Raw genomic sequence first — 17963 nt, forward strand, 5'->3', positions numbered from 1 at the left:
TCTTGGCCTTGCTGTTTTTTTTGTGCAAAAAACTGTATCGTTTGTTTTGTGTGGAGAAAAAGAAAAAGAAATTTCATGCCATGATAATGTGGGTAAGTGATGGTAAGTGTTACCTTTTGAGGCATGTTTGTCATGGTGATTTCAACAGCTGCAGTAGGTTTGAAAGTATTCTGTTATAACATGTTTGCAATTTTCATATTTATAGCGCACAGAAATTTTGACATAACAGTACTTCTTCTTACCGCTTTTGTATGTACTCATGTAAGGGCGGTTGTTTCCACTTCGTTTATGAATGAGTGTTCCCACAAAGTTGTATTCAAGTTGCTTGACACTCAGGCCATCAGTTGCTTATTGTCTATACTTTTTTTGTTGCTTTTGTATCAAATGAAGTTCATAAACGCATGTATATGTTTCGTCATGTTGGAATTGTTTCAGAATGACTAAAGTTATGTGAGAACATTGCACCCTTTAACTTTTCATTTCTGGTTGTTTTGGTGTTGATTGCTCCCTCTTCTGCATGGACAACCGTTTACTGTACTGGATGGAGAAGTTATGTAATTGTGATCATTGTTATCACGACTCTACGACTTCATTCATGAAGTATTTGAGTTACATCAAGATGACCTGCGCTCTTGTAAAACTAGTATGTCTTTCAAATTACGGCTGTCCCATTTTGAATATTTGATCGTTTTGATACTTTTGAGTTTTCTTTTTTATCATTTGTTTTAGCTGTTTCTGGGGAACAATTTTCACGAGACACTTCATAGTCTCATGTTATTTAAGAACAGGGGTTATGAGTTACGTAACCTCAGGTATGCTTGCATATAACTCTGTATATCACCAAGGTCTTATTTTTGGGCGTTTTGCAAATTACAATTTACTAATTAACTATTATGAATTTGCAACTCTTTATTCACCATTGTTGTAAAGCGGCACATCACGCATTTAAAACCCACTAGTTATAATGGTTTGCACAGGAAGGCAAACCAATCCAAAATGTAGAGAGATGGCCTTTGGATATAATGCTAAATGCCACGACTCAGCAGTAGCTTCTTCCCTGAATCACCTTTCTCTTTGCCTGCTTTCAGCTCTATATGGATCCATATTCACCTCACTCCGGCTTCATAATATCCTCCTTATGTAGCGGATTGCAAAAAATTAGAAACACTCCTGGTTTAAAGGTGCTTGTCACACAGATTAGAAAATCCTGCAGATGCAATTAACTATTTATTTCCCCAAATCTGACAGGACTACTGAGCGTAGCGTGTTATTTCTCTGCGTTATTGGTTTGTTATTACATGAAGGACGATGTGACAGAATTTTAGGTTTTAAATAATTATGCCTGTAAGGATGGTTGAGTGGGATTCATTACCAAACAATTATGATTTGATTGGGGTTTATGATTATTAGATATTTGACAGATTCCTTGCATCATACATACAGCATTGTCTAAAAAATACTGCTAATTTGGAAAGCCCACACATTCAATAAGAATCATCTAATTTGTATCACTGGAGAGCAACTTTTAATATTCAAAAAATAAGTTTTAACTGTTACACAGTTTGGGTTTCAAGATTTAAATTCAACTGTTTAACGGAGTTTGAATGAATGTCAACCATCAATCTATTGAGACACATACACGACATTTGACATGAAATCAGGACTCAACTGAGCAGATTTGAACTAGATGACTAACACCAGTGTGTTACGACAGCAAAAATAATCTCAGTAAAGAAAAGAGTCTGCACCTATCAAGGGTATTTCTTTTTTATTATTTTGATCTCAAGGCTGTTCTTTTCATTGATGTAAATGTATGAATAAAGATGAATCCCATATCCCCGTTTAAAATGTTATTTTAAATTGTTCATAAAGCAGCACCTTCAACCACCAGCACAAGTGCTTCAACTGAGTTGCACATGAAAAATTTGACAACATTGTGTAACTGATGTTCACTCTTCAGGTATGGCACTCAAGTAAATCAGCGCGCTGAGGATGGAATATGATCTGTTCATTTTGGACAAGATATATTCTTGCTTTACATAAGGCCAGCATTGGAATTGAATTGCATTGTACTCTATCAACATCAGCACACTTCAAATGCTCAAATGACCTACACAGTGTGCGACTTTATTCTAAGGATGGTGGCTTCTTTTTAATTTTGGGAATATTTTCTGCACTGCTAAACTGAAAAATGACTCAATGCTCAATGTAACTCTTAAAACAGGCAAAGTTAATCAAAATTGTAGGCATCATCTTTGCTTTTCCAGTTGTCTCTTGACTCAGATCTTGTACTTTGTACACATTTTCCCAGTGTTTCTAGTGTTAGAAATGCAACAGAAAGCAAGTGTAAATTTAATCTGTTACTGTGTATACAACCAGCTGTTTGTTAATCTGAGGTTTGCAGAGCAGGGGGCTAGCTGGGGTCGGAATGCCCGCTAGCTTTTCTAATTTTTCTGAGAGATTACAGTATTATGGTATTCATTTATAAATTCATAGTGACTGCAGCGTCAGTTAATCTGTTAAGGTTCCTTCGGAGAACATTTTCTGATTGTTCTCTACATTATCTAAGAGGGGTTTGAAAAACTTTGAGAACCATCAGAGAGCCTTTAGGGAACATTCCCTGAAGCTTTTCTCAAGGTTATCTCAAGGAAATGTTCCCTAAAGGTTCTCTGTAGATCTTCTTAAAACCTTCTGAGAGTTTTTTGAGAACTTTCTGGTAATTGTCCTTAAAGTGTCCTTTAAAGTGGAGGGACAGGTTCACTATTCTCCAACTAACACAATAGAGCAGTAGCTACACACAAATTATCATAAATAATCAAAGTGAATATTCCCTTAAGGTTCTCTGAAGGTCTTGTCAAAGAAACCTTTCAAGAACCGAAAGGAGACCCCATAGAACACATTTCCTGAAGGTTCTCTAAATGTTCTAAGAAGGCCTTTAAAACCTCCCTAGAACCTTGAAAGCCCTCAAAACACATGTTCTTAAGGTTCTCTAAATGTAGAGAAGAAAGAGTTGAAAAACCTTTAGAAAACCTTCACGGAACAATTCTTGAAGGTTCCCTGAAAGTTTTGGTGAGGCATTTATGAACCTTCAGAGAAACCTTAATGGAATATTCCCTGAAGGTTTTCCAAATGTTCTCTAAAGGAAATGTTCCCTGAAGGTTCTCTAAATGTACTTTAAAGGGTCTTCTAAAAAACCTTTCGAGAACATGAAGGGAATTTTCTTTGAAGGAAATTCAATCTGGAGGGACAAGCACATCTTTGAAAATATTTACAAATAAGACACTCTCTTAAGGGAAAAGTGCACCTTTCTCAAGAGAAGAAAAACAGAATAGATCTGTTTCCTGAAGGTAAATAGGAGGGAATCTGAAAAGATAACTGATTTATAAGTAGATGTTTACTGAGGAGAAGACAAATATTGTCAAATCGAGAACTTTGGTTTATATTGTTCTGATGTTCCAATAATTGGATTCTTCTTCTTTTGATCAACTAATGTTTGTTTTATGATAAAAATAGATATGGATACGTTTTTCTGGCAACCCCAATGTGTGACCCGTAGCCGTTGCTGCACCAACTTGATGATCGACATATCTTTGGTCGGCGTTAGCCTTCAGGAAAAGTCCAGTCAGATCCATGGGAGCCACACTATAGTGTTTGTCGATTTTATTAGCATATATATTTTCTTCTTTCGCAAGCAAGCTAACTTCCAGATGTCTTAATTTCTAATCCTTGTTTCTCCCCCTGACCTTCTGTTTCCTAATCCGTGCTTCCCAAGTACTGGAGTCTGTCAGAGGATAATGACTGGAATTATATGCCCCTTTTACCTACTTTTCACAATAATTCCAGTTGCCTTCAACCGCTTATCCTTGGGGGTTCTGGAGTCAATCCCAGCTGACATTGGAAGACAGAGGTCAAGTAAATCACTACTAACACATAGACACAGACCACTATTCACACTCACAATCACACCTATGGGCAATTTACAGGGAACAATGAACCTAACATGCATGTCTTTAGACTGGTGGAGGAAGAACAGCCACACTAACACGGAGAGAACATAGCGAGCCAGCAGGTTCGAGCATATGTCACATATGTTAAACACTTTATAAAATAGATTATGTATTGTGTGACCAATTCATACGGACAATTTTCTATTAGGATCCATAAGAAATTATTTCAATAAGAGAAAAAAAATCTAGAGGGAAGTGCAGAGAATAAATGACAAAGTGAGAAATCTTCATTTTCAGATTTTTGATAAAAAAGGAAATACAAGCTCTGACACAGAAGATATATCAAGACAGATACAGAGTTCAAGGGGGCTTTGCATTAATCTCACGTTGTAATGACAGTTTAAGGTTTTGGTATTCTGATGAATTCCAGGATTGGACTTAAACTGCTTTCATTTTGTTCGCTGGTCTTTAATCTTCTAACCCTGCGTTCTTAATCAGAACTCAGAGCAGGTTTTTAATCTCGCATGAATGAGGCCGCGGATTATGGGCCTCTGACCTTGCCATGCCGCACAGCTGCTTCCTCCTCAAATCAAGTTTCTCTTCCTGTGTAGCTTGCAAAAGAGGATAAGCTTACTTTTTGCACTACAATGCTCCAAAATCCAAACTGTAAATAAAAGACACAAACACTGGGGAATAATCCTAATTTCTGAGGGGGTATTTCAAAAACAGGTCCAATTCATAATGCTTTTAAGGATTTTCTACAGATGTGTGTCATGATATCTGGTCTCTGTGGTATTTCATCTACTAATCCCTTTAACTATATATTTAGATACAACACAATTTTTTGAAGCTTTGTTTTTTTAGTGTGTATGAGGGTTGACTTCTAAAAGATATAGGTTCAAGTTGTATTAGTGGCTTCAAGGTTGCCTGTGTAAATCCCACTTTAACCTTGAGGACTGTTTTAAAGGGGCCTTTGTAAAATAGCTGTTCTTCTTAATACTAGTTTGTTTTACCAAGCCTGATCCAAGCTCCTCTCCACTCTGAAATAAGAGTGAGCACTCAGACCAGTGTCAGTTCATATGATAGCTCCCTGCACTCCAATAATTTAATAAGTGTATCAAATCGTTGTCCCAGTTTACTATTTCACCTTAAGGATGGATACAATTACACTCTCAATATCATAATATGACCTGAAACAGGTCTACAGACACAGAAAGAAACCAACAATAAAATTAGTTGTACCATGATTACTCCTATGTTGTAATGTATTCTGCTCAAACACAGATCTTTGAAAAAGGTTTGTCAATTTTATGGCATTGCAGTCTTATTTATCATACAACCATTTACTAGAATAATCAGCTAAAACAAGAGGTGGGTAAGGTGGCTAATAATGAGCAAGTGAGCATCACGCTCAATCAATCTTTTTCTTTTGTTTGTAATTATATTGATTTCACCTGTGCATCGATCTAAGATGGCTTACATGTGCATCGATGTGTACTAAATAATAAATACATATAGTCTGCAAAAGGACTGGGCTTCTGTGATGAAAGAAAGAGGACTGATATTATGAAATACTTCAAACTGTAGGACTTTTTTCTTTTTAGAAGATGAAGATGAAATTGTTTCACAACCAATTTCAGTGAAAGTTCTTTGACAAGCAGCCAAATACATGCCATGCTAGTAGCTAAACCTCTCTGTACAAGAGACAGTATACAAGAACCTCTTGTTTCTTGTATATTGGATTTATTTGATCAATTCATGTGTAACACTTTATTTCAAATAAACCTGCCAGTCCAAACAACACCACCTATTGGTACCAAAAGTAATCAAAGATATGTGGGCCATTTATCGGCAAGTGAGAAATATCTGCCACAGTTTTGGTTGATGTGCCAAACGCAGGCAATTTACGCAACAACTGCATGTGTCTTGTTTGTAGAGTTGGTTTAATAATGACACCCAATCGGCAGCCTGTTAAACATGAATGTGTACATTTGTGAATAACAAAGTCAGTTCTAAGAGTTACTCTGTTTGTAGAAAATTGAAAGCAGCATGTAAGGCTATACACAAACAGTGTACATGTTTGTTTAAATTAAAAAAAACAATGATTTATATATAAGAAATACAAATAATTCAACATTGCATTTTATGTTCCATTATATAATTATAAGTCTGGGTTAGTTCAGGGAGGCGTCTTCCTTACATCTACATCATAAGCCTTTTACTCAGTTTGCACTGCTGGGATACAGGGATGGCTGTCATGGTTACAGGGATGGCTGTCATGCACACTTCACTTTATCCAATGTCCTGTCTGCAGAGTCTCTGGATACCTTCACTTTTTACATAGCATAGGTCATTGTATCAGCCTCAACTGAGTCTGCCTTTAATGTCCACTCTAATGTAGTTCCATCTATAGTCCTCCTATGATTCTCTGTAATAGATCAAACTGTAAGATACAAGCAGTAGAATTACTTAAGATCATTTTGCTATCAGGCGCTTATATTTGGAGTCTTTTCTTAATCCATGTTCATAAAACATCAGCCATGTGTAACTTTTAGGCCACAGCCATTTTGTCAATAGTAGTGCAAGAAGTTCTGAATCAGTTTCCTGTTCCGCATTTAAAGCTCCGGCCCAACTTTCCAGTCAAAGTTTTTTTTTAATGTTGATTACGTCATGCCCACCATTGATGACTGAACAGTCTGACATCAGTGACACTACATGTGGTTTCAGGCTCGTTTTTTTAAAAACTGAAGTTGTATCTCCTCTTGCAGTCAATTAGGTGTCAGTGTAGCTGAGGTACATTGAGTTGTGCTTCCATCTATTGGCCAAACGGTGGTACTGTGCATCAATAGACGTGTGTGTGCGTGTGTGTGTGTGGGGGACGGGACAGGGGACACACGCACACACTCACTCACACACACATTATTTCTGTTGATGTAAAAAAAAAAAACACTGAATGGTATAAAATGTTTATTTAAATCTGTAATCCATGAACGCATTTAATAAAAAATACTCAACATGACATACCTTCATGTAAGAGAATGCCATTAATGTGGGCTCTGGGTTAATGTGCAACAGTGATTGAGACAAGAACATAAAAAGATTGCCTTTATCTCCCTGTATTCATACTAAATTACCACATAAGGCACATTTTGCATCAAATATCATAATTTCCTCTGTTCCCCTGTAACACTTTCATTAATCCTCAGACATCAGAAGAAGCGGAGAGTTATTCATTCAAACCATACACTGGCATTCAAATAATGCTGCTGAGAATTTATGTTAGCTATAACAATTCCTCTACTGTAAAAAAAGTTGTGTTGCACATCATTAATCAAAGAAACAGCATAGTGGTACATACAGTGGCAAATGCATAGTGTTAAGAATGCAATGGTGATGAATATAATTAATGAGCTCAAAATAAAAGAAACATCTTATTTTCATAAATGTGTGTATGTGTGTGTGAGAATGATCAAAACACTGTCAGGTTGTGAGTTTCCCTTAGAAAAACAAACTTAATTTTAAGAACGTCCTCCTAATTTAGAAATAGAAACATTTGGGAATTACTTTAACATGTCTGCACTTTCCAAATGGTGAATACTAGATTCTGTGTTTACCACAGTGAAATGCATATTAGGAATACAGCAAAGGACATTTTACATTTGTCTATGCCACTTTAAGAATCAGACCGAAAATCATTCAGTGAAATTCAGACAAGCATATCAATCCTTAAAGGGGGTTAACATATATACTACAACATTAGAAGTAACAATGGAAATGAAGTCCAATTATAAACTGATGTTCATGTCCAGACAGACATTGGGCAGAGACACAGAGACCGGGCAGCTCTGTGGAGAAACTGCCTCCTCTGTCCGTGTGCCAGCATCTGGTGCAGTAGTTTGAACAGAGTCTGCAGGCGGCTTGCTTGGGTCACACTCTGAAGAACCAACCATTTTGATAGTGATCTGGGACTCCTCATCTTTACCCAAAATGCAAGGGGAGTGGATGGTGGAGTCTGGTGAGGAGACCTTGGCAAGAAGCTGCAAGTGGTCCTGATCAGAGCCAGTTTCGAAGCTGACGCTGTTACATAACCCGCACAGACTCTGTCGCGTCTCCTCCAGGTTGTGCACCAGATCGGTTCGCTCGTTCAGCAGACGCTCTTTCTGACTTTTCTGTAGGGAGGACGACAGTTAAGTACATTCACTTCCTCGAATCCTTGTCATAACATGTATTCTTTGGGACAAAAAACTAAAAGCTGAAGATAACTGAAAAGAACAAAGCACATATTCAGTCAGCAAGGATCTTAATGATCTAACTTACATTTCTTCTTTCTTACATTTATATTCCTTTATCAGTCAACAGTATCTACAATTCAAAGGTTTGGTCGGGTCCAGTCTGTTACATCTGTAAACCTAAATCTACCATTCAACTTTCTACAGGTGATACAGAATTGACACAGTAATATCTATGAAGGAGGGGACAAGACGCATTCACTTGCTGTAATAAATAGTCTTTGTCTTGTGCTCATCCAGACTTTGAATGTTTGAGTAAAGAGTTTCCTAAGTGCACATTTGGGTCTGTTGTACTCATAAACTGCCAGTTAGCTGTGCAGCAAAGGCTGCCATGTTGATCTCCTCCAATCTCTGTACATTTAAAAACACTTAACAGGGCAGAACTGAGATAAATATCGCACATTTTAGCTAAACAATTATGTTTAAGCATTATCATTATGACATTTTGGACTACCTTTTTCCATAGATTCAATTAAATTTATTTTGTATAGCCCAAAATCACAAATTTGCCTCATAGGATTTAGATACCTCTTGGATTTGTGTTCTAATGACTTTGCATATTGATCTCTAGTGCTAATGGACAAGAGTGGAAAGGAGGGGTAGAGGAAGACAAAAGAACTTCCATCAAAATTACTGTGATTCATACTCGTCACCAACAGAGGCCAATAATGGTTACAAGGACACACAACTCAATCACATCATGTTTGCCAACATGTTAAGAATAACAGTCATATTAAAGAGAACTTACTAATCTTTTGATTTCACATTCTATCTGGTATATGCCGTCGAGCTTCCTCTTTCGGCAGCGCTGTGCAGCCACACGGTTTTTGCTTCGTCGACGAACATCATGGACAAATTCCAGCTGATCTTGAGTCAAGTGATGGTGTCTCAGAAGCTGCTGGAAGGCACTCCGGCTCAGGGTTGAGATCTGCTCGACAGGGAAGGGGAGCTGAATCTGTAGAGTACAGTGCTTAAGAGTTAGATTTATTTTACTTAATATCTCCAACTATCAAAAAAATAATATCAACTGTGTATCAAAATGACCTCTGCTGCTCTTTTGTTGTTGGCTTCAGTATCTCCATCTGTGTCCAGGTCTGAGTCATCCCCAGAGTTGAACGAGGAAGACATGTAGGAGCTCTTCTCTGACTGGGACAGGCTGTCAGCGCATGGGGCCGGGTCATCACCTGTCTCAAAGTCCCTGAGGAAGGGACAATCGCCTACACTGGAGCTCAGGTCCAGCTGCTTAAGCCAATGAAAGTCTGAAGCTTTTGCCAGATTGTTTTGGTCCATTGGTTCCAAAGGGAGTGGTTGAGCCTGAGATGGACATAGGTCAGACCAAAATCCCTTTGCCAGATGTTCAGCTACCTCCCTCTCCACACTGCTCCTCTCCCCATTTCCCTCTCTGTGACTTAGAGCCGACAGTGTAGGGTCTGTAAGATCACCTTCCATCTTCTGTTGAAGGCCAGCCTTACTCTGCTCTAATAACTTATGGCAATCATCCGCCCCTGATGTGCTGTGTGGACATGAACCAGGGTTGCGGTCGGTTTCAGCACCAAGCGTCTCCACAGTCTGCTTAACATCTCTGCCTGCTGGATCAATGAGTTCTGGCAGATTCATATCCCCTGGGGTTGACAGCTCACAGGGTAAGCCACAATCTGCCAAACTCAACTCACTTTGATTACACACATCTCCTATCTCAAAAATAGCCGTCTCACAGAACTGAGAGGTGTGATCTGCTTTGTCAGAGTCTGGGCATGGCAAAGACGACATGGGGCACACACCATTTGCTGTTAACTCCAAAGATAAGGTGGGCATTTGGGGCCCACAATTCTCCAAACAAAAGTGTTCTTCCCCGCTGTTCGTCTGACCCGGCACACTCTGAGGACACTGTGATGGGAAATCTGTTTGTTCATCCCCTCTTGAAGGCACTGAGCTGTGTGACTCCAATGATATTGGTTGGCTGCTTTCTGCGCTGGAGCTAAATCTGGCATTGGGATCCCGGCTCAGACAACAGGCTCTACGCCTGATCTCTTGTGACGTTCTTTTGCCTTCAGAAAACTTTGGGATGAGGAAATCAAAGCATGTGGACTCCAAATCATGAAATCCTAAAAATTCAGCACTGCTGTGAATGGCATGAATGTTTTCTTTGGTGAAGGGTAGCTTTGATGTGTAGGCAAATTGAAGCAACGGTTCAAATCCCCCAATGGTCACCTGGAGGGAAAGAAAGTCAGGAAGTTGTTGAGGTACCAAAAAACCTACACCATATCGTTGACATAATAAACTACTGTAATACTGTACTATAAAATACTACACTATGACCATACTATAAAGGTGACCAGCTTAATAAAGATAATAACTATGTCGCCTATTCAACAGTATAAAGCTCATTTGGTACCACACATCCATCAAAAATCAACAAAGATCAAAACCGCATAGTGCTATATCATTCCCTGGACAAATATATTGTTGCCACACACATTGTGCTGTATGTATGTGCACAGACATGAGTCACATTGCAAGGGCTGCATATTGAACCAACAGTCATGTTACAAAAAAACATCCACTGCTGGACAAAATTGATATTGCAGTGTCTGCATTTTCCATGGCACATTTTGCAGAGACACTTCCTAATCGACGTATTGATTGTTCAGAAACTTTTTAGTGGCTGTTCTTGCACATACTCTGCATTGAGATATTGCAGCTCTCTACTTCTACACAATTAACTTGGCAGCCTTTCATTCTTTCAGGATGCCCAAAGTGCATTATTAACATTGTGCTGATAACGGACAATATAAAGTTACTTGTGCCATGAGTGTGCTTAAGTCCAGAAATGCCTTATATCCTACCCAAAAAATTGGATTACTCATAAATATAAAATTGTAACAGTAAATTCATGCATATCATCTTTTCCACAAATACTTCAGATGAATAGCAGGACACCGACCTCATCAGGCAAGGTGATGATGGGATTCTGCCTGGTGACATTGGCGACCCTGCTGTGAAAGTATTCACTGCAGGAAGCCAAGACAGAGCAGTGGGCCCGGAAACTCCTGTTTTCTACCACCACCGTCACATCACACAGAACATCCTGCCGCCTCTGATCATCCAGACACTGGAGAACATGGGCACTGTGCACTGCAGACTGAAAGGTGAACACTGACATGCGAGGAGCTTGGAAAGACATGGTTCAAAAAGCTCAACCTGTGTGACAGAGGGAAGTCAAAAGGCATCATGATCATACACCATTTGTCACAATGTACCACACACAGTATGGGTTCTAGCTGCAGGGATTAGTCAATGTTCAATCTGTCTGTTGACAGAAAACTAATCTCCAACCATTTTATTTGCATCATATACAGCCACCAAACACATTTCAAGAAATCTGATCTGCTTCTTAGTGGCATTACTGAAATAACTCAAAACATAAAGCTGTAATATAATTATGTAAAAACTAGTGCAATGGTATGTTACTTTTGTTTTTACTATCCAATACCACTTTTCCACAAGAACAAGTTGCATAATTGATATTATTCTTATGGGCAGCAGAAAAGATCACAGGGCAGTAACAGGACCTACCTCTATGCAAGACACTGTGCCTTCTCCTTCAAAGCGATGCCATGCTCCAATCGCTCAAGTAAAACATCAATGATGGTGAACATTGAACTGACGGGGTTAAACAATTAGCGAGACAGCCGTCTGACGAAACCTAACTCAACTAGTTCAGGATATCTTATTTTAACTTGGGCAGCCAGTTGAAATGCTGACTCATGTTTAGCCAAGTTACACAACCGGGCCTTCAGTAGAGGCGCAACTAATAATATCGACATTTACGACAAGACCGTTATGTTACTAACGACTGACAACATTTTCATTGCGACGCAAATGTTATGGTAGAAAACAGTATCCTGACGGAAGGGCTTTACGCTAGGCTAGTTAGCGACTGTACCGAGCGACAACATCTTCCTGTTGTTGGCTAAAAACTAAAATATTCCTTAACAGAAAGTTGTCATTTACAAATCATTATAAAGGGCCACATGTTTACTGACCTGTCATGTCACCTTGATAACATTGCCATTGGTGAGTTTTGAGTAGATGTCTCTGGACATCCGGAAGCAGACTTTACTCTCGTCATGTGACCATTTGGTCAGCACTTACTGCGCATGCTCAGTGCAAGCACCAGAAAGCCAATCCAAGACACGGATAAAAATCCAATTTTGAAGCATTTCATTATGATTTCATTACACGGCATTGATAAAAATAGACATAAATGTGTTTCACAAATTATGTTCCCCCAACATTTCATTTTCCTACTGAAATTGATTTGAAATGCGAACAAATCCAACAACACAATCTGTTCAACCGTTCATGCACACCTTACCATATTCACTGAGTGTGAGAAACATACAGCCGGTCCTCTTTAATACTTGAAACACTGTGTGAAAACCCCTGTGATGAAAATCTTAAACTTTGTTTCAAATGTTCCTTCTGTATAATCAATATCATTTCATCACAGTCAATGACAAATCTGGTTGGTTAACTGATCCTTTATACTGTAGAGCAGAATCAGCACGTTGGTTTGTTGGATTTCCTGAGTAGTAAGGCACCGTTCGATTAAAAGATTCTTTCATAGAAGAGGAGGTAGGCTTGGCAACTCTGGACTTTACTCTGGCTCACAGGCTGAACACTTGTGTCGCTGATATGGAACCAGGATCCTCTGGTTGGCTCTACATGTCCTGGGGAGAAGTGATGAGTTAGTTGAGAGATTCATAAAACATTAGGATCAAGTTATTATTCTATTGATCGTCACGTCTACACCTGCCTTCAGCTGTAAGTCCGTTGGATGAGGGGTTATGGCACTCAGGTCGTACTTTCACATAGGCTGTGTAATGACCCGACCTCATTGTTCCGCTGTGCTCTACGATACCGTACAAACTGTACAAAATCTGAGCATCTCCCTCTGTCAAGTTCTGTTTGGAAACAACTTGTGTTAATGCTCAGACTACAATAAAACAATGATACATTTACAAATAGGCATATAAGTGTATTAATAATTCATAAAAGCTGTTAATCCCAATATTTACCTTGCATTGAACCGCACAAAAGGGAGCTAGATCCAGTATCAAGGGGAAATGGACATGTCTGTTCACCTTACAAATACTGTATCCATTCTAGAGGAAAAAAGTATCATTAAAATTCCATTAAAGGAAGTGTTTCACTACATTTTAAAAGACAAAACAAAATTCTCAAATCTAAACAAGGTATTAATCTCTTAAATAGTTGGTTCACAGTTGGGTGAATAACAGCTTGGCTGACAGAATCAAAAGTGTACACAAGCTTAACTTGTCTTCAACAATCTTACCTGTTGAAACCTTTTCAAATGAAGGGTAAGCACTGGCGGGGGAGAGGAGATCAGCATTTGCTTCAAGGCATCAGTGTAGACATACTTCTGGGCTCCTAATCAAAATCATGAATAAAGAAGATGAACTTCATTCATTCCCAAATGTAAAAGTGAGTCGTATAGATAAAAACATTTTTTTTAAATCAGCCAAACATGAATGGATTTGTGATCCTGCACTGCCCAAATAAAACCCCACGTCAGTCAGATACATTTCACATACCTCCAGTGTTGTCTTTGTTTGGCTGCCGTTTAGTGCATGTGACACATAGCAGGCTGTTGTTCTGCGTGAGGGTTTCCACTTCTGTGAAGTAAAAAAGGCATGACTGGACTGAACACTCCAGTTTCTCAGGGGCTGTCCTGGTAGCCAGTGTGTGGAAGGCCAGCTCCGGGTCCTGACTTACTACAGTGTACTCTTTAGCCTCCACTGGCTCATCTTCACTCTCCATAGTTGTATCCAAGGCGTCATCCAGAGTTACTTTTTCCATTTCACTTGCCAGCTGTGTTTTCTCTTCTTGTTCCAGATCCATGTCAGATATTTGGTCATCATCTAAGATGCTGTCCTGTGAGTGCTGCTCGTCTGATAAGACAGTAAAATGATTGCTGACCGATGACGTAGCCAATGAGTCGCAGTCGTTAACCGAATCCTCCATCTCATCATCCTCCTCCTCCTCCTCCTCCTGCTGCTCCTCCTCCTCCTGCTGCTGCTCCTGCTCCTCCTGCTGCTCCTCCTCCTCCTCCTCCTCCTCCTGCTGCTGCTGCTGCTGCTCCTCCTCCTCCTGCTGCTGCTGCTGCTGCTGCTGCTGCTCCTCCTCCTCCTCCTCCTCCTCCTGCTGCTCCTCCTTCTCCTCCTCCCCCTCCTTCTCATCCTGAACTGGTTCAAGGTTCTTCTGTTCCCGTTCAGACACACTGATTTGTGCAGGATTCCCTTCACTTAGTAAGGCTTCTTCATGTGTTACATTGTCAGCATTTTCCGTGTCCTTTGCATCTGCGGTAGGAACGTTCTGTTCACTCTCCAAGTGGCTCGGAGATGAGAGACTGTCCAAAGTGACTCTGCCCTCAATCTTCTGCTGTCTCTTTTGATGCTTTAAGGCAAGAACATGAAACAATACAAACTATTTAGTTTATTCTGCACAATTATTCATCATGCAGCCATCACAATTATGAATTAAGGCAAAAGAAAGAAACTTCCTCTGTACTTTTTGAGTGAGGTACCTTTGCCTGCTTCTTTGCCTGTTTCTTTGCTTTCTTCTGCTGGTACTTGCTGCCAGACCCGTTGTGAATGTCATCATTCCCATTTGTCAAAGCAGGGCTGTTTCTGTCATCCTGGCTCGACTCACTGGTGTTCTGAACTGCTTTTTTCTGGTTCTTCTTTCTGTATGCCTGCAACATGTAGTCACAAAAGGGTAAATGCGTGCAACACAAATAAAACATGAACAAGTAGTTGCTTGACAAATAAACAATCTTTACCTCATCAAAAACAGGAAGGGAAAGGTCCAAAAACATCTCTGTGACTACAGACACCTGTAAGTTCAAACACGGGACATTTACATCACATCGACATAATACTGACAGGTTATCCTACCTTTTTCTCCACAGTACATACCGTTTTACACTGCTGACACATTATAGTGCTGGTCATTTCCCCACCAAAAACCTGGTCGACAAAGTTTTTTGGAAATCCATTTTTTTCGTACTCTGAAATCAGTACTTCATTGTTAGAGGACCATATTTAACTATTAGGTGTACCAATATTGTAAAGATTACAATTTATTATGATTACATTTTTTAATGACAAGATTTAAGTTACTTACCTTTAACTAGTGTTTTCAGCTGCTCTCCATCGGTGCCTTTTCTAGATTCTTTCAATGTCTCCATGATCCCTGAGCTTACTCTCTGTCAATACAAAGACATACTTTAAATGTAAATCATAAAATAACCTTTTGATAAACCAACAGATGAACTCTTGCAGACATAAAATGTCCAACATTTTCACAGAATCTTCATCATTTCAGCCTCTGAACACTGATTGCATTCTTATAAGCCTGAAACCAGAAATCTAAGTGCACAGTGCAATACATATCAACTGGCTTACAAACACAACTGGCTTACAAACAATGTATTCACTGTAGTATTGTTCTGCTGTCAATACAATACACTGCCATGACAACACATAGCCATGTGGACAGCTACAATTGTACATCTTTCCCTAATGTGATATATTTATAACTAAAAGCATACTTTGATCTCTTCAGCTCGCATCCCATCCAGAAGGTAGCGCAGCAGCTCCTGGCTATCTTGCTGCTGAAATCCTTTGAACCTGGCAGCCCTGCACAAATGAGATGAGACAATGAACAGCACTAGATGCAGTCATGCTAGGAAGTACATTTTAAACACATCTTAAGGCTGAGCTCCAACTCAACTTGTAATCACACTCACTTTTTACAAACTTGTGTGAACAACTCCCGCGGTGTTACCACACCCTTCTTAGATTCCTGGATCTCATTGAGTAGTTGACACATAGTTAAAGTCAGGGATCCAGGCTGACCTAACTGCATTGCAATAGGTGCCTGCACAATTCAAAAAAAGTATTTCAGTAATAAATATAGTAAATTAGACATCATCTTTACAGTGAACAATTAACATTACAAAAATAATGGCAACTCACCAGATCTAAGGACGCAACAGGTTTAATGTTAAGACTAATAGTCTCTTCTGCCACTTTGCTGAGAGTCTGTCTTAAGAGCTGTGTTTGAGAAAGATTCTAGAAAGCAGAATGACAGCAATCAACAATAATTCACAAATATAATTCACGACTTCTCTCATTTTAATTCAAGACTGACATCCTATAAAAGCACCATCTTACCTGAATGACTGCGTTAAAGAAACATGTGTTTCCCAGGTTGCTCAGCCCCTTTACTGAAACACCACTATTGTCTGCAGAAGTAACAGACTTGTTTGATGTCCCGACACTCTCTTTCTTGGTGTTTTTCTTTTGAAGGCCCTTGTCTTCATTGTCCTCACTTTCCTCTGCCTTTACAGTCTCTGTCTTCTGCTCAACTTTCAACGAGCTGTCTTCTTCCTTCACTCCTAAATAACACAACATGGTGATAGAAACATGCAAATCCAATAATACAGTTTGACTAAAAAGAAATAGATGGACTTACTTGTCTGTGGTCTCTTGATGTGATCTGCAGAAGTTTGCTTTTTTAGGTTGGTCACCAGCTGAGCCAAATGTCCGGTTCTGGAGTACTGGACTTCATCATCACATATGTAACACCTGCAAGTTTGAAAACACATTAATACAGACTACGTACTTCTCATTTCGAACACAACGTATGCCTCTGTGATTAACACACCACAGCAACATACTCACCACACACTCCAGTTGTCCAAACTGATTACCAGGCAATGAGGATCCGACCGAGGAGTCTCATTATGTTTAATGGCATGCTGGTTCTCAGAGTAGCGTCCACATCCCTGGTAAAATAAATGCATCTGGTTATTTAGCAAAAAGTCACTTCATACACTTTAATAACAGAATGATAAATGGGTTGAATAAACTCACTATATAGCCACATTTCAAGCACATCCATATGGCTGTTGTTTCCTTTTCCTCTTCAGAGTCTTGTGGCGCGGTGGTGCTGATACTTTCTTTATGTTCTTCCTGCTTACAATCCTGGCAACGCGTCCAATCAGAATTCCCTGAGAGTTTCTTTAAAATAGTTTGGTCTGTTCCCTTTTTTATATGCCTGCAGGATGGACCTATAGACATATGAAACAAACGTGTGGCAAAGTCACCCAAGGCCGATATTCTATCGCCTAATTTACGACATATTATTTACCTGCCAGGCCGATGTCATTGTCCTCTCTGGAGCTCTTGTCCTTCCCCCTTTTCTTTCCCATTTCCACCTAACGTTAAACACAATTGGAGATGAATGCAAATCAGCAGTCAGCTGAAGTAAAGCTATTTTTGACTAATGACTAATAATATAATTATAATGCTGCTTAACACAACGGAGAGCCAGTAGATTCAGTGCCAGAAGCAAACAACGAGTAATGTAACGTCTAAGCCAATGGCCATCTTACTCAGGGTCCACTCAACTTACTGTCGCAAACGGAGCCTCTAACCTTCAGTTTACAGTTTCGTTCACTTCGTATGGATTAATTATCTCATCCGGACACAACTGAAAAGGAGTAAGAAAAGGGACCTACAACGTTGCAATTTATCGAAAAAAAACTCTCGGTTGATTTGGCTGTAAAAAAAAGCCAGCTGACACATGCAGACAACAGAGGAACAGAAATGTGACGGTACCGCTGTTTCGATACGTG

The 17963-nt window shown here is 39.5% G+C and overlaps 2 protein-coding genes across 3 annotated transcripts; both read right to left on the reverse strand.

The window, feature by feature from the left end:
• Positions 1-6899: 6899 nt before the first annotated feature.
• LOC117741212 (transcription regulator protein BACH1-like) lies at positions 6900-12400 on the reverse strand. Of its 2 annotated transcripts, none has more exons than XM_034548078.1 (5): positions 12283-12400; positions 11181-11437; positions 9281-10447; positions 8985-9191; positions 6900-8116 (listed from the first exon to the last, which is right to left on the reverse strand). In XM_034548078.1, exons 2-5 carry the CDS (start codon positions 11418-11420, stop codon positions 7733-7735), a joined length of 1998 nt encoding a protein of 665 aa, XP_034403969.1. In that variant the 5' UTR covers positions 11421-11437; positions 12283-12400; the 3' UTR covers positions 6900-7732. The 2 variants fall into 2 exon arrangements, with proteins under 2 accessions (XP_034403969.1, XP_034403970.1); XM_034548079.1 differs by having other exon boundaries at positions 11813-12356.
• A 45-nt stretch (positions 12401-12445) lies between these two features.
• On the reverse strand, positions 12446-17959 carry usp16 (ubiquitin specific peptidase 16). The gene is made up of 19 exons (XM_034548082.1): positions 17741-17959; positions 17477-17543; positions 17200-17396; positions 17008-17111; positions 16799-16911; positions 16498-16721; positions 16300-16395; positions 16071-16201; positions 15873-15960; positions 15446-15527; positions 15238-15329; positions 15102-15155; positions 14847-15014; positions 14478-14716; positions 13855-14282; positions 13596-13690; positions 13318-13404; positions 13056-13203; positions 12446-12969 (listed from the first exon to the last, which is right to left on the reverse strand). The coding sequence occupies exons 2-19, from the start codon at positions 17535-17537 to the stop codon at positions 12848-12850; spliced, it is 2529 nt and encodes an 842-aa protein (XP_034403973.1). The 5' UTR covers positions 17538-17543; positions 17741-17959; the 3' UTR covers positions 12446-12847.
• Positions 17960-17963: the final 4 nt, after the last annotated feature.

Source organism: Cyclopterus lumpus, chromosome 13 (assembly GCF_009769545.1).
Source record: "Cyclopterus lumpus isolate fCycLum1 chromosome 13, fCycLum1.pri, whole genome shotgun sequence".
Taxonomy (NCBI): Eukaryota; Metazoa; Chordata; class Actinopteri; order Perciformes; family Cyclopteridae; genus Cyclopterus; species Cyclopterus lumpus.